The sequence below is a fragment of the Danio rerio genome, chromosome 24, assembly GCF_049306965.1.
Source record: "Danio rerio strain Tuebingen ecotype United States chromosome 24, GRCz12tu, whole genome shotgun sequence".
NCBI lineage: Eukaryota > Metazoa > Chordata > Actinopteri > Cypriniformes > Danionidae > Danio > Danio rerio.
The window spans coordinates 705,001-721,679 of NC_133199.1; the positions used below are offsets into that span (position 1 = coordinate 705,001).

A 16,679-nucleotide genomic window follows, 5' to 3' on the forward strand; every position below is an offset into this window, starting at 1 on the left:
GTCAGACAGACTTATGTGCACAGTTTCTGTGAGCTGAGGAAAGTGCTCTGTAAAACCTGCAGATTCACAAAGAAGCAGGACGCAGGGCACTTTCACCTTCACCTCCAGCACTGTGATCAGCTTTCTTTCACTTCTTCCACTAAAGTAGATTTAACCCAGGCCTTTTAGATGCACATTTTGTCAGTAAATCCAGCCTGATATCTCAAGGAAATGCAGCTCTTTATTCATTCATTCTTCTTCAGCTTAGTCCCTTAATCATCAGGGGTTGCCACAGTGGAATGAACCTCCAACTATTACAGCATGTGTTTTATACAGAGGATGCTCTTCCAGATGCAACCCAGTACTGGGAAACCCCCATACACACTACGACCAATTTAGTTCATCATTTCCCCTATAGCGCATGTGTTTGGAATGTGGGGGTAACCGGAGCACCCGGGGGAAACCCACACCAACACTGGGAGAACATGCAAACTCCACATAGAAACGCTAACTGGCTCAGCCAGGACTCAAACCAGCAACTTTCTTGCTGTAAGTTCACAGTGCTAACCACTGAGCCACCGTATCACACTTTGATTCAATTATTTTTGATTAAAGTGATTAATAAAAATGCTCGTTTGTAATATTTGATAATTCTCTGAGCTCCGCTGTTTTCCATCTTCACCATCGAGCAAATCTTTCAACATGTTCTCCCCTTTAATGCACAGAAAGGCTCTGAAATAGTCCTTAAAAAGCCTCGGGTGTCATCAGGAGCACTTTCAGCTCATCATATGTGAGAAAAGTCCAGTTATACAAGAGTTTCAGCTGGAAATATCACTTATATGATCTTTTTATGGACGAACAAAGGATCATATTAGCCTAGAATTATCTTCCTGCTTTGTCCCAGAGCTAAGTTATTTAAATCCAGAGGACATTCAGCAATAGAAAAATCAATGAAGCTTTGAATTATGGTGTAAGGAATTAGTCACAAATGACTCAGAATCAGGATTATGGGTTAAAAACCTATCATTAAAATGACAAATAAAATAAACTGATAGAAAGCACATCAAATATCACAGGCAAATGTAATAATCATACGCTGCATCTTAGTTATATTATTTTGTATGACGGTGTTGATGATTTGGTGCTATGCGCATTATTATAAAAACTGCCATGAGCTATAATAAGCAGACTTGCTGTATAATCGCTGAAATGTGACCAAAAAAAAACATAATAATGATAAAAAAAAAAGCTTGAGTTATAGTTATCACTTAGCGGTGGCATTTTCATAAGAAATTACAGCATGTGCCTCAGAGGCGATTTTGCACATAATTGCACTTTCAGATTTTTATTCCAAGCTGTCATTTTGTCCCAAAAGTGAACATTATTACTGCAATTATTTATCAAGGCGTAAGAGTTTATGTGCAGAATGTTCTTTTAACAGAGAGACTGCGGTGAGACTGACATGCTAGAAAAACTCCTGCATGCTGACTACAGTACATCAAAAAGTTTGCTTCATTCTCAAAGTACATATATATATATATATATATATATAGCGTGCTGTTAGGACACAGGATTACAATATAACCTGCTCATCTAATGTTTACACTTGTAATGTTTATATTATTTGCTCATTAATAACCACCTCATGTGGAACTCTGAATCTGCATCTCATTTTGGAGTCTGCTACTGTCCACCGGAGGTCACATTTCGGTCGACCATCTTGCTGCGAGGCCATAGTGCTAACCACTTAACCAGCATGCCGCCCAATGACAACCAAATAGCGAATTAAAAAATCCAGAGATGACTTGAGGAGCGGGCGACGTTTGGACAGTAACTTAATTAGAGGCTTATGAAATTATACTTTAGGGCACTTGATATTCAGGCCCTGCGGCTAATACAATTATTCTTTCCCTTCAATTATTCTTTTGAATTTCCTACGTCTCCAGATCCAATTCCCCACGCTTTCTGATCTCAAACACTTCCTTATAGATTTTCCGAACACACTGTTTTCCCGCTCGTTCTTCTTTCCCTCAGAAACACTTCTCAGTCCCCGTTCAATTATTTCCTACAGCGTCTCTCTTCAGCAGGAGCAGATCATTGATGCCAATGTGATTTCATTACTGTTTATTTGCTCACCAGAGAATTCCTCATATATTGTTTTCATCCCGCTGCACTGACGGGACAGAGTGTCGGATGCTTGTCAGCCTCTATTGATTGTGTCCAGTGAGAGTTTTTACTTGTTTTTTTTAGTTATATTTAAAGTTTAACATTTATCTATCTCTATTTTATTTCTTTATTGTCATTCTGGTTTTTGACATATTTGAGTTTGCTCTACACTTCAGTTTGGTTTTTAAATTTGGTCCATGGATGGTATACTAGTTCCATCCATCCATCCATCCATCCATCCATCCATTCATTCGTTTATATATATATATATATATATATATATATATATATATATATATATATATATATATATATATATATATACATATATATATAAATGAATGAATGAATGAATAAATAAAAAAACATATATATATATATATATATATATATATATATATATATATATATATATATATATATATATATATATATATATATATATATATATTCATGTTTATTTATTTATTCATTCATTCATTAATATTTCTTTATATTTAATTGATTAATTTATATTTATTCATTCGTTCACATTTATTCATGTATTTATTTGTATTTCATTCATTCATATTTATTTATTTGTATTTCATTTATTCGTTCATTTATATTTATTTATTTATTCATTCATTCATTAGTTTATATATAAAGTTATGATTGCTTTGCATTTTTTTCTTTTTTTTCATTTATTTCTTTATTTTGATAAAAAATTTACATTTTCTGTACATCTACATTTTAATTAATTAATTAATTTATTTATTTATTTAGTCATGTATTTAGTTAGTTTAATGTAATTCATTTATTTAATTGGTTAGTTGGTTGGTTGCTTGCTTGGATTGTTGGTTGATTGGATGGATGGTTGGTTGGTTGGTTGGTTGGTTTCGTTGGTTGGTTGGTTGGTTGGTTGGTTGGTTGGTTGGTTGGTTGGTTGGTTGGTTGGTTGGTTTCGTTGGTTGGTTGGTTGGTTGGTTGGTTGGTTTCGTTGGTTGGTTGGTTGGTTGGTTGGTTGGTTGGTTGGTTGGTTGGTTGGTTGGTTTCGTTGGTTGGTTGGTTGGTTGGTTGGTTGGTTGGTTGGTTGGTTGGTTGGTTGGTTGGTTAGTTGGTTGGTTGGTTGGTTTCGTTGGTTGGTTGGTTGGTTGGTTAGTCTGTTGGTTTGTTTTTTTGGTTAGTTAGTCATGCTTGCCAAAGCTATAATAGCTGTACATTTTTATAAATCAGTATTTTAACACTATTTTTAAATTTGCTGTACCTTTTAGTTTAGTATAGGTTTTGTTATTTTTAGTTATTTATTTATTTGTTTGACATTTGATATTATATATTTATTTAATTAGTTAGTTAGTTAGTTAGTTAGTTAGTCAGTTAGTTAGTTCGTCAGTTAGTTAATTAGTCAGTTAGTTAATTAGTTAGTTAGCAGTTAGTTAGTTGGTTAGTTAGTTAGCAGTTAGTTGTTTGACCAAAAAAATCCATAATTGTGTAATCATTAATAGCTGAATCAAATAGATCTATACAGGTCTGAAATGGCATGAGCGGTAATGATAAATAATTGCACAATTACAAAACTTTTGACTGAACTATCCTTTTAAATTTAAGTAATCTCTGCAAACAGTTATGTAACACAAGGAATTGTTCACAGTGTTTCCTCTAATATTTGTTCTTCTGGAGAAAGTCTTATTTGTTTAATTTGGGCTAGAATAAAAGCTGTTTTTATTTGTTTAAAAGCCATGTTAAGGTCAATATTATTGGCCCCTTCAGCAATATTAGTGTTGGATTGTCTCCAGAATAAACCACTGTTATACAATGACTTGCCTAATTACCCTAACTTTACCCTGATTACCCTAGTGACACCTTTACATGTCACTTTAAGCTGAACACTAGTGTCTTGAAGAACATCTAGTCAAAAAATAATATTATTAATAACTATAATTGCGATCAGCAAGGCGAATAATTCTGACTTTAACTGTGTGTATGCAGTATATATGTTCTGCAGCATGTGGTTTGTGTTGTGTGTGTGAAGTATGAACAGTGTTGTGTTAGCATGCATCGAGCTCCCAGATGACCATTTGACCCATAAACATGAACTTCCCCATCAGCATCTTCACATCTATTTGACTCATTATTTGATCTGATTGCCAAATGTTGAAGCTCTCATATGAAATTCTCCTTGACCTTTGAGATAAAGAGCGAGGGCACTCAATACTTTCTCTGCAAACTCATATTAACTGATATAATAGATAGAGATCGCACTGTAAGACGCCTGACAGATATTGTACTGTGTTTTTCTGAGTGAAATCTCTGTATTTACCATTTAAACGCTCGGGTTCGGTGGAGCCTTTAATGTTTTTAAAGAGAAATCTCACCAAGGCCAATCGATTGGATCAAAAATACATCACTGAAAAATACATCTGAGCTGATTTGATCTTCTTATATGGGTGTTTGAATATACATTTACTTTAGATGTCCAGCTTACTTTTAAAGCTCTTTCCACCTGGAATATGTCTGTCTTTATTGTGAGCTACCATGCATGAAGAAGGAAGAAATATGGATCTGTGACATCCAATAAAATCTATTCGGTGTGTTCATTCATTCATTTTCCTTCAGCTTAGTCCCTTTATTCATCAGGGGTCTCCATGGCTTTACCGAGAAACACCCATACACACTCATTCTTGTGCACTACGGCCAATGCAGTTCATCAGTTCACCTATAGTGCATGTGCTTGGACTGGGGGGGAACCTGGAGGAAACCCATGCCAACACGGGGAGAACATGCAAACTCCACACAGAAACACCAGCTGAAGCTTGAATCAGCGAGCCTGTTGCTGTGAGGCGACAGTGCTAAGCACAGAGCCTATTCGGTGTGTGTTTGAGTTATATAAGCTCTATATGGCGTATATATGAATTTCTGCTATTGGTGAAGCTCCGATATTTGACATGCAGTCCTCCTAAATCACTGTAATAAAGGAGCCAGAGGCTTTCTTTATGATGTTGTGCAATAAGAGTTTATTGAGCGTTCATCCGCTCGTGAGTTCATTCGTCTTGTTTATTGGCTTGATTTAAAGGCAAACACACGGACTGCAGTATATCAGTGTTTGAATATGACCTTACGTATGAAAGCAATCAACAGGATGGAGTTCATAAGGGTTCGGCTTTCGATGTTGGTGTTATTATTTTAATACTGATCTCATCTGAAGTGGCGATAACGCTGGAAACTCTAATGAAAACAGAGCTATCATCTGAGCGTATGTTAATAGGCTTTCTTAGTTTGACTTTTTTTTTTCCCTGTGCCTAATAAAGGAGGGAAAATCTGAGCGGCTGAAGCTAATTTAATTATCTTTGATGTGAATTTGCACTCTTAATGTGTCTTCGTTTTCATCCGTGGTCCTGTTGTGATGAGTGCAAGTCAACAGAGCATTAGGTGATGAAATATATTTAATAAAAGCACATACTGAGGAAAACTGAAGACAAAAATATTGTGTAATGCACCAAAAAAAGTGATAGAAATACTCACTGAAAAACAATTATTTCCTGTATAAATTACTTTAGTTTTTTTTTAGGAAAAAAAGAAAATATTAATATTTGACACAATAACAGTAATAATCATGAGTGAATTAATCTAAAAGTAGCATCAATAATATACTATATTTAATAACAATAATAATCATCATAATGATAATAGTATATTTCTAATAATATTAACAATAACATTAATTGTATTTTTATAATAATAATAATAAAGGTATATTTAAAATAATAATTATAATAAGAATAATAGTATATTTATAGTACCAATAGTAATAATGATAATAATAACAATTACATTTAGTGTATTTATAATAATTGCAATAATAGTAATAATAATATAAATAATAGTATATGTATAATAATAATAATAATAATAACAATAATAGCATATTTATAATAATGATAATATTAATAATAATAGTAATAGTACTAGAATATTTATAATAATAAAAGTAAATAATAATAATAAATTGTTTTTTTTCATAAAGTTAAGTGACTTGAATACAAAATAAATATTAAAAATATAAAATTGTGCACATCAAGTAATAATACAAATATTTGAAAGCATCTTGCAATTTTGTTAACTAGTTAATATAACTAATAACAAATTAACAAAATAAATATGCTTACAGTTATATGCATGTGTATTATTGTAAAGGTGTATTAATCAATCAAACAAATCTAAAATTGATAAAAAAATCTATTAAATAAAGTGAACATGATAATAAAGTGATATTAAAATAGATAAAAATAGAAGAAAACAAAATATATTGCAATAATAATAATAATAATGTTTAAATATATATTTTTTTTCATAAAGTTAAGTAACTTGGATACAAAATATATGACAAAAAATAATCTAAAAATATTTAGCACTGTGGCCTCACGGCAAGAAAGTCACTAGTTCGAGTCCTGGCTGGGTCAGTTGGTGTTTCTGTGTGGAGTTTGCATGTTCTCCCCGTGTTGGTGTGGGTTTTCTCCATGTGCTCCGGTTTCCCCCACAGTCCAAACACATGCGCTATAGGGGAACTGATCAACTAAACTGGCCGCAGTGTATTAGTGTGTGTGTATGGGTGTTTTCCAATACTGAGTTATAGCTTGAAGGCCATCCGCTGTGTAAAACATATGCCGGAATAGTTGTCGGTTTATTCCACTGTGGGACCTCTGAAATAGAGACTAAGCCGAAGGAGAATGAATGAATGAATGATTGATGATGTAGCTTTTGGAAAGTTGCTCATTGCCGCCCACTAAAAATTACAGTCACTATTTTGACTGTTGTTAAAATATAAATAATATATAGAATATAATACAGTATGTACAATATACTTTATATTACTAGATTAGATTAGATTAGATTAGATTAGATTCAATGTTATTCTCGTTACACATGTACAAGTACAAGGCAACAACATGCAGTTTAGGGCTAACCAGGAGTGCAACAGCAGTAAGTGCAGGATACAGATATAACTTATAAAGTGCAATCATAGAAAAACCATGGTAATATTTACAAATGGATGTACTATGAACATTATATACAGGTTTTATTACCTATGAAGTGATTTACAGTAGATGAATTTATGTAAAGGTTGCTATTAGTAATCAGAGGTATGCAGATAAATATGAACATGATTATAAATGTGTGTAAACAGAGGGTGTGTACAATTCAGGATTAATTTAAAATGACTAAATATTGATAGTCAAATATAGAGAAAATATCTGGACCTCCATGAATTCTACTATTTTCTGATGCACTTTGATCAACTAAATAAAGGGAAAAGAGAACGAAAGTGTCTGAACTGAAGCCAGCGGTTAAACAGGACGAGATTAATAAGCTGTTAATTACATTAAGTTAGTTTGGCTTCGTGCAGTGCTGTGAAGCAGAATATAATGTGCTAGATAAAAGAAATGTCAGGTGATTAAACACAGATATATATACAGTACAATTAAAGCATCAGTTGTTGATTAGCTGCTGGGGTAATTAAGCAGCTCACCTGCTGATCACTGCTATTCTTAGAGTTGCTCTTCATCTCTGTGAAGGTGTAGCTTTTACATTATATTTTCCTCTGAGGAAATGTTACAGAGGTCAAGACAATATTATTTACTATTAATTATTTAGTTAAGTTGAATGAAATTCAGTATAGACCATTAAAATGTAGCATATAGTAGTAAAACAAAAATAAGTGTTCGCTAAATTCCACATTGAACCCTTAAGCTTAACCATGAGGACATTTTTCTAGAAAATCATTCATTCATTCATTTTCTTTTCAACTTAGTCCCTTTATTAATCAGGGGTCGCCACCGCAGAATGAACCGCCAACTTATCCAGCATATGTTTTACGCAGTGGATGCCCTTCCAGCTGCAACCCATCTCTGGGAAACAACCATACACACTCATATCACACTCATACACTACGGCCAGTTTAGTTGATCGATTCACCTGTACCGCATGTGTTTGGACTGTGGGGGAAACCAGAGCACCCGGAGGAAACCCATGCGAACGCAGGGAGAACATGCAAACTCCACACAGAAACACCACCCAAGCTCATTCTGGAAACGTAGCCCCGAGGACGTTTCTGTAGACCGCGATTTACGTGGCCGGAGGTACGCCGCTCCGCTCCTCTCTTCGCGCTCGCCGGCCGACGGCTCGAGGGCTTTCCCGATGCAACCAGTTTGTCCGCTTAGCTCACAGCATTGCGTCGGCGGAGTAGAGGTCCCGGAGGAGGAGGAGGAGCCGGCCGCGGGGACGACGACCCAGATCGAGTCCGGGGAACAGCGGTTCCAGAAATCAGGCAAGATGAAAAACGGAATCCGAAAAATAAGGTCGAGAACGCGGGGGGATCCGAAAACGCGGTCGAAATCGAAGACGAGGGCTTTTGCTTTTTTTTGTGGTTTTTGTTTTTCTGGACGGCTTTTGCAAACCGTCGCTCGGGTTTAGGGGAGGAGGAGGAGGAAGAGGAGGTGCGGCCGGGTCGGCCGATCCAGCGGCTTTTCGCGCTAGAAAAGCGCGCGCTCCCGAGAGGCGCCTGAGACGCGAAAAAGCGTGCACATCGGCCTCTCACGGATCCGCGAAAACAAAAAACGCTCGAATACGTACCTCCCGGGACGTATCTCACGGTCCGCAGAAACGTTCCACAATGAGCCCCGGTTGCAGAAACACCAACTGACCCTGCCTAGGCTCGAATCAGTGACCTTCTTGCTGTGAGGCGACAGCGCTGCCTACTGCGCCACTGCGTCCCCGCACATTTTATTGATTCCAGTTTTATTTTACCAACACACATTTTATACTGTCAAAACAAATATTAAGCTTCATCAGCGGTTAGAACTGTTCAGTTTGGCGAAACAGTTGTATTATTACCTCATCAGCTTCAGCTCCTCAAAATATCGAATGAAAGATGACAGGGCAGTGGCGGGAATTTGTGAAATGGTAAAAATGTGACAACAGTGCCACTCCTACTGGTAGAAACAGGTGCTGCTGAACAGCTGACTATTAAATCACCCCCCCCACCCCACCCCACATGGCAGCACAATTGATGTTGCTTAAGCAGTTAACTCATGAAGAGGTTCAATGACTTTTGCTTTAAGATTTATAGGGCTAACAGTGCACCAGACCCCTGGGAGTGGTTTCGTTTGAAAGTGTAGAATCTATATTTTATGCACATATGCATTACTTTGGTTTTATTCTACTGTAAAAAAGTTATTTACACTTAAACACAGTATTTTGGATACCCGAGCTGGGTATTGAACATTGGTTCATTTTCATATTTTTCATATGACTCATGTACAAGTTATAGCTCAAATGAAAGCTCTTGCCGGTGCTCATACGGTTCTATCGTTCATTTTACTGAATTATATTCACATATCAAACAGTTGTTGAATGAATTGTGGTGTTTCCATGGCGCAGAAATGTAAACAATACATTCATGATCAATAAGCAGCCCCAGATAGCACAGACAGCTCATCTCTTACCTCATGCTGTGCGCTTCAGGGCCATTCTCCTCTGTTTTTGAGCTGATGTGCATAAGTAATCCTTTTATATGTCTGACGTGCTCCAAACACAGTGAATTATGTTTGATCAAACAAAAGATTAGTGAAATATGTAAACAATGATCGCTCCCTGTGGCTTGTACAGCACCTCTCATCAGCTGGAATACAATAACTTCTGCATAGATTATGGTGGAGACATTTTTCTGTTTTCCTATGATTACAGACATGTGCAGGAACCAGCAACATTAATTACAGCACGCTAGACCACACACAACCTAAAAGGTCCACTTTCAAATCTGAGTTTATATAAAAAAAATTAAAAAAACAAGATATGCATTTATTTTAAACACTTTCAATATGAATATTTCAAGGGTTTTCTTTAAAATGAGACCAAATGTTTGCATTTACACCTCTGCATGTGGATTTGGGACGCTTTTAAATTTGGGTAGGCAAAATCCAGGCGGAAATCTTAAAATAGCAGCAGAGTTTAACTGTTTAATACACATGGTTCCTTTAAAAGATCTAGTAATTAATTTGATCGAGTTTGATCGCGATGGCTAATAATTTAAATAACAATTTCAAGCGGAGCAAGACAAGCTAAGCTTAAGCTACACACAGCCAGGTAATCGAAAAAGCAAGATCACAAATCACAAAGACTTATGGAGGTTTGGCTGAGTAAATGTTCACCACTACCCCTGTAATAACTCTGACATGATAACTGTGAATGCTCGAGAAGTGTTTGTGCAGTTCAGATCACTTCTGCATTGATGAGAGCAGACTTTGTGCTCTTCTCTAAATGAATTCGGGCTCAGCATGAGGTGTTTTCTCTGTTCTCGGTAATTGCGGGAGGATCTGCTCAAAAGTTCCTCAGTGAAGAGGCCAGAATAAAAGTGTCTTCCAGGAAACTGTCAGAAATCCGTTCCTGCGATGATTTGTGCCTTTTTGCATCCACTTAGAAGAGTCTGGAAGTGTCTTCAAATGGGCTGTCAGTGGCAGTGAAAGGCAGCTCTTAAAGACGGTCTCACGACGCATGAAAAAAGAGGAAGAAAATCCCCCTCGCCGAGATCATTTAGCTCATTCCAGGTGTCAGGAACGATGTGCGAAGGTGGATCGATATCACCCCTAACTATTACAAAGACAGATATGTTCCTGAAATTAGAAAGGACCCTCACACACGCAGACACACACACACACAGCCGGCCCCCCAATCAGCGCATCAGATAAAGTGGGACGGAGCCGCGCTCTCTTAGGGCCCATTGATTTGAGCACACTAATGGAAGAGTCTGGACAACAACAGAGCTTTGTTTATAAATACTTTATTCCAGTTGACAGGACAAATCCACACCTTTAATGAAACTGTCAAGGGTGCTGCGATCGTAATGAGGAGCCACACACACACACACACACACGCATGCATGCAGGCAGGCAGAACATTAATAGCAGCAAGCATGGCCATGCCAAATATAATTATGTCCACATTAGGAGAGCTGGAGTTCCCTGTAGATCCGCTGGCTCTGTCTCTCTTCAATCCTCTCTGCAATGCGGTACTTCTGCTCGCAATCCCTTAGAACAAAAAACGAGTCTGGAATGGCTTCATCTCTCTCTCTCTCTCTCTCTCTCTCTAAACCCTGAGGTGCCTAATTTCCCAAAACATATTGTAAAAGTAAAGGTGCTGGAGCACATAATAATGATGGCTTTTAGTGCTGGAGATGGTTTAGGTGCTTGACACACGGACAAATCAATGGCTCCGTTCCAGAAGCTGTCAGACGGAGAATGATGGAAATGAACTGAATGTGTTCTTCAAGGGGACCCATTCTGCCCCTTTATACGAGACGTAAAATGAGTCTGTGCTGTCCCTAGAGTGTGTATGCTTCAGTTTCAGCTCAAAATAGCACACAGATGATGTTCTCCAACTCTCTGAATCTGACCCTTTTTAGGCTTCGATCCTGATTGTGGCATATGGTGACTGTCGCTTTAAATGCAAATGAGATTGTTCTCTTTTCAGAAGAGGGCGGAGCTACAGTTGCCGGTGTGTCAGCATAATGGCAGATTCATAAATAAGACTGATGTTCTATGCTAATGAGGGGGTCACTAATGGGCGGGGCTTAATTTCGCCCTCTGATGACACGTACATTGGGAGAATGTCAATCGAAGTGTTTCTGCTTTCATCAAGTCTGATTAGAACAAATATAATTAATGCATGTTTACTATTAGAGGCAGGAGATCTTCTCCTGTTTGTGTTTTACAATTTGATTAATGTTTGTAGGGGGGTGCGTTCATTTTTGGACTGCGATGTTCAGCTTATTTGTTAGATTAGTTGATCAGCTAATCTATGAATTTTAGATTAGCTAATCTAATATATATTCACAAATATATTACTGTAAAGCACCCTGGAGAGAATATGACTTTAAAATAGGGATCTGTGAGATGTGAACTCATTCATTCTGAGCACTGTAATACCTGAACTGTTAAAAATGCTGGGTTCTACACAATCCATTTGTTTAGGGGTGACATGAAGGAATTAAGTTAACTTATTTGTTTTTACCTAATTTGAGTGGATTTAACATTAGGCAATTAAGTTGTCCCCCCAAAAAACTCAATAATTGTGTTGTTTCAGCTCATTTTAGACTTAATTTGTTTTGTTTTTTTGCTGCTTGTTCAAAGTACTTATTAAAATTAGCTGAAACAACACAATTCTTGAGAATTTTGTTGGATGACTTAATTGTTTTATGTTCAGTCAACTTAATTTTTTAAGTCAACGTAATCGATTAGTGTTTGGATAACGTGTGTGTGTGTGTGTGTGTGTGTGTGTGTGTGTGTGTGTGTGTGTGTCTGTGTGTGTGTGGAACACTGCATTTTTATAGCGTAAATAACTAGTTTGAACAAACAGCAAACATTATTTGAGTGTAGGTCGTAGCCATGTCATTATACACAGGGATGGGCAGTATTTATGATACATGCATTTCAAATGTATTTTAAATACAAAATAGTATTTTGTCATTTGTATTTGATAGGGTTGATGAAAATGGGTTTAGATTTTATATCAAAATATTCAGTGTCTTGTATTTTTGTAGTCTCAAAATATTGTAAAGCACTTTGGATAATGTCTACAGTATTAATCACCTCTCTAAAGCTTGAGACCAGAACAGAAAACTGATGTATTTTGAAGAAGGTGGTCAGTGATTGGAGTATGGGTGGAAATTATGCTGGAAGAAATTGACAGACCAATGGTGAGGGCATATTCAGAAGCAAGTCGACAATCATTGAAAATAGCTACTGAGCAATGCTCAGTTATTATTATGGCTACAGTGTACAACTCAGCAGTTTTGCTTTAGAAATGAGATGATATAAAATATTGTTTCTTAACCTCTTAAGGCCCGAGGTTTTTTTTTACATGCATTTTTTATTTCTCTTTGCTATTTGTGCTTATTGGAACCTAATTAGAATAAAAAAACCTAAGTATCAATTTTTGATTTGATGTACTTTTAGAGAAATATGATGTCCATATATGTGTACTCGTGGTCCAAATTTATATAAAACACCTTTTCCTGACTTTTTTTGTTTAACATAGATTTTTTTTAAGCATGTTTTGACAATCAGAGAGTAAAAAAACAATTTTTTCCCCTCATTTTGGACAGTTAAAAATAGTGTTTGGGACATTTCATATACTGCAAAACAGTTGCAGGGTGACACTGTATGTCTATAACAAAATATAAAACATTTAAAGTCTTATAAACAGCCACTTAAGAGCTCAAATGTGCTGTCCACATATGTGGCCACTAAGCCCTCAGAGGTTAAGGACAGGATGTGTAGCCTTCAGAGCATCACCAGTCTCAATGCTGCAAGAGGAAATGCAGAGGAACTTTAGAAATATAAAACACTTAACTATGATGTACTGCTGTTTTTAAGAGTATTTATCAATAGGTGAAAATTGCAAATTATGTGAACAAAAATGACCTCTTCATAGGTCTGTTAACCTTTAAAATGTAAGATTGTTAATAGCTTGAATAATCATTGAACAGATGATGGGATTTTTACTGGCCACACAGTGGGTGGAAAGATGATCAACAGATATAGTACTATATTCTGATTCATTATCTGCATCAAATTATTTAAACCATAGAATATCATCTTCAAGACAGGACTTTCTGTATGGAATTTGTGCAAAATTAACTCAAAGAGAAACACAAGTTACCTTTGGGTTGCAAGTTCAACTTGCTTACTATTAGGTCACAACTCAGAAGATTTGTTGTTATCAAACATTGTTTACTAGGTCAGTTTAATGGTGAAGGGATGGATCGAATATGCCTATTGATGGAAGGTTTGTGAAGAAATCTCATGCTCCTTTTAAAAAAGTATTTTGCAGTATTTTAAAAATGCATTATACAGTGTTTAATTTGATTACATTTGTGGATGCTGTAATTTATAGTTTATTTTGATGCACGTTAAATTGATGCATTTGGTATTTTATTTTAAAACACATTTAAATGTATTTCCCTGATTATACAAACACACACACACACACACACAGACACACACACACACACACACACACACACACACACACACATGCACTTATTGACTACACAAAGAGCCTTTTCACAAACACTCCATTCAGATTTGCATCCTCTGATTGTTTGCCTGTAAGTGAATTAAATTAAACCTGACGGACAGAGATTTCCCAAAGACTTTCCAGAGCGTACCATCGGATTCTTTTTACAGTCCTAATCCTGACTCAGCGTTTCTGTCAGCGTCTTCAGCTCGGACACACACAAAAAGCAGCGTCCAGTGGAGCTGCTGAAGCGTCATTACCAGCAAACACAAACCCGTATCGATTTCTTTACCGCTTTTGTGCTTCTGAAAGCAACGTGAACCGATGCCAATCTCAGCTCTGATCCTCCAACCTTATGCATGGCAGATTCATAATAATAGTCTTAAATGATTCATTCTTCGGTGTCTGACGCGCCGTCTTACATCTCTGTGGGGAGTTTGCTGGGAAATCAAGCTCTGAAGTCGCTTATTTTTGTGCATCGTGACCTTTTCAGAGAGTCTGTGTGCATTTTCCATGAGGACAAACAATGAAACACTCCAAAATACTTGCTTTAAATGCCAAGCAATTGGTGCAGGGGAGAGAAATATAATGCATAAAACGGTTTTCCCCCTCATACGCCAGCATTTGAAGTCCTATTATTGGTAAATATACCATAACCTCTTCTGTAATAATATTCAGAAGTGAGCAGAAATGGTGGCTGGCGTTCCTGACCCGTTCACTATAATGCATTATGCAGGGTTAGTCTTTCTCTCTCATAACTGTCTGCTAAATAACGGTTATTGAGCTCCGCTATCATTGTGTGAATACAATAGAACAATGCAATGGCGCTGAATGGAGACCTTTATTGCCTCAATTGCACGTCTATATCATCAAATTGTCAGTCTAGTCAAGTGTGCGACTGCAGCAGGTGTGAGTGTGTGTGTGTGCGTGTGTATGTGTGTGTGTGTGTGTGTGTGTGTGCTCCAAGGGTATTTTAGTAAATGAAAACTGAAATCAAGACTAAAACGATTGGTCAAAAAATGCATGTTCGTTAATTAAGCTTAACAGTTCTTAAAAGTTAGCAAAATTAGATAAATTAATCAAATTAAAAGTACACATTAATGAAAAACTACTAAATGAAAGTAACAGCAGTTCATGAAGAACTAAGCAGCAGAGATCATTTTTAGAGTGTATTTTCAACCCAGGCTTATTCTGATTATGTACCCCTGTATACATTTCAGGAGAGCGACAAATACAACCTAGTAGTTACATTTTTATGCAGTTTTTGTTTGTCGTGAATCCACAAGTGTACAAATTTCTCATGCGAGTGCCATTCACACCTGCTCATAATCCATAATCCACCATAGGCCGCTATCGACTGACTGACCGATCAACTTACCCACCGCCCTCCTTCCCTAAACTCAACCAACAGTGTTTTCAAAAGCAATCCAGAAAAAGAAGCGTCCTTGCCTGATTTTACCATGTTTTCAGATTTGACTGCATTCTCACCCTGTTATTTACTTGTTTATTAATTTTTTGGCTTCTGTTTTTGTCTTACCAGCTTTCTGGAACCGTTCTTCACAAGACTCGAACACCGCCATCGTGTCCAACTCTTCTATGCATCTCAAGTCTGCCGATGTACATGGCAAGCTACTGGACAAACTGGTTACATTGGGAAAGCCGTCCAAACAGAGGTAAGCACTAAACTGTGAGCGCAAAAAGAAACAGCATCAAACCTCCTCGCAGTGTTAGTTTCAAAGTCGAAATGCAGCCATACGTAGCTCTGGATACATAGTTCGCTCTCTCCAAAAATGTATAGAGGGCTACGTTTTCAGAATGAGCCCTGTTGTGTAGTTTAGTAAACAAAACCTAAAATTAAGACAAGCTGTTTGTCAAAAACATGTTTATGTAAAAATAAAATAAAAAAAATCACAATAAATGAAAAACTACTAAATGAAAGTAACGATAGTTACTGAAAAACTAAGCAGCAAAAATCTTTTTTTAGAGTGTTTTTAAAACCCAGGCCTACCCCTGTATACATTTCAGGAGAGCGACAAATACATCCCACGAGCTGTGTTTTTTTATGCAGTTTTAGTTTTCGTGAATCCACCAGAGGCCGCTGTGTATGCTTTTCCAGATCTTAAATTTCTCTCGCGAGTGCCATTTGCGCCTGATGTTCCCACGTAAATCCACCAGAGACCGCTGTCGACTGACTGATGTGGTCTGGAGGTTATGAATATCAGAAGAGTATACTTTATTGTCGACAACAAACGAGATTTTTCAGGAGACTCCCTAGTAGCATCTCTGCCTGAAAAGGGTTTCTGGTATCATTAAAATGCTTAGTATGGAAAAGAAGATCAAGCAGAACGGAAATAACATGTGAAGAGTTTAGATGCAGAAGCGGCTAAACCCTGCCAAAAATGAGCTAATGACACTGAGCGAATGCTTTAGGCATGTAGTACATGTTCAACAAATATTTTTGCTTCAAATCATCTTAATCGCAG

At 36.8% G+C, this 16,679-nt stretch overlaps 1 protein-coding gene and 2 long non-coding RNA genes across 3 annotated transcripts in view; 1 reads left to right on the plus strand and 2 right to left on the minus strand.

The window, feature by feature from the left end:
* Window positions 1–16,679, plus strand: part of LOC141380799 (uncharacterized) — a 146,788-nt gene that overhangs the window by 107,009 nt on the left and 23,100 nt on the right. The window contains exon 5 of the mRNA XM_073941352.1: window positions 15,737–15,869. Coding sequence (XP_073797453.1) covers window positions 15,737–15,869 — 133 coding nt within the window. The remainder of the gene's footprint in view (window positions 1–15,736; window positions 15,870–16,679) is intronic.
* Window positions 1–16,679, minus strand: part of LOC141380801 (uncharacterized) — a 198,830-nt gene that overhangs the window by 73,164 nt on the left and 108,987 nt on the right. The window lies entirely within an intron of this gene.
* The window catches only part of LOC141380800 (uncharacterized), a 42,502-nt gene continuing 36,774 nt past the window's right edge, over window positions 10,952–16,679 (minus strand). Inside the window, exon 5 of the long non-coding RNA XR_012399640.1 lies at window positions 10,952–13,483. This is a non-coding gene — a long non-coding RNA (uncharacterized lncRNA). The remainder of the gene's footprint in view (window positions 13,484–16,679) is intronic.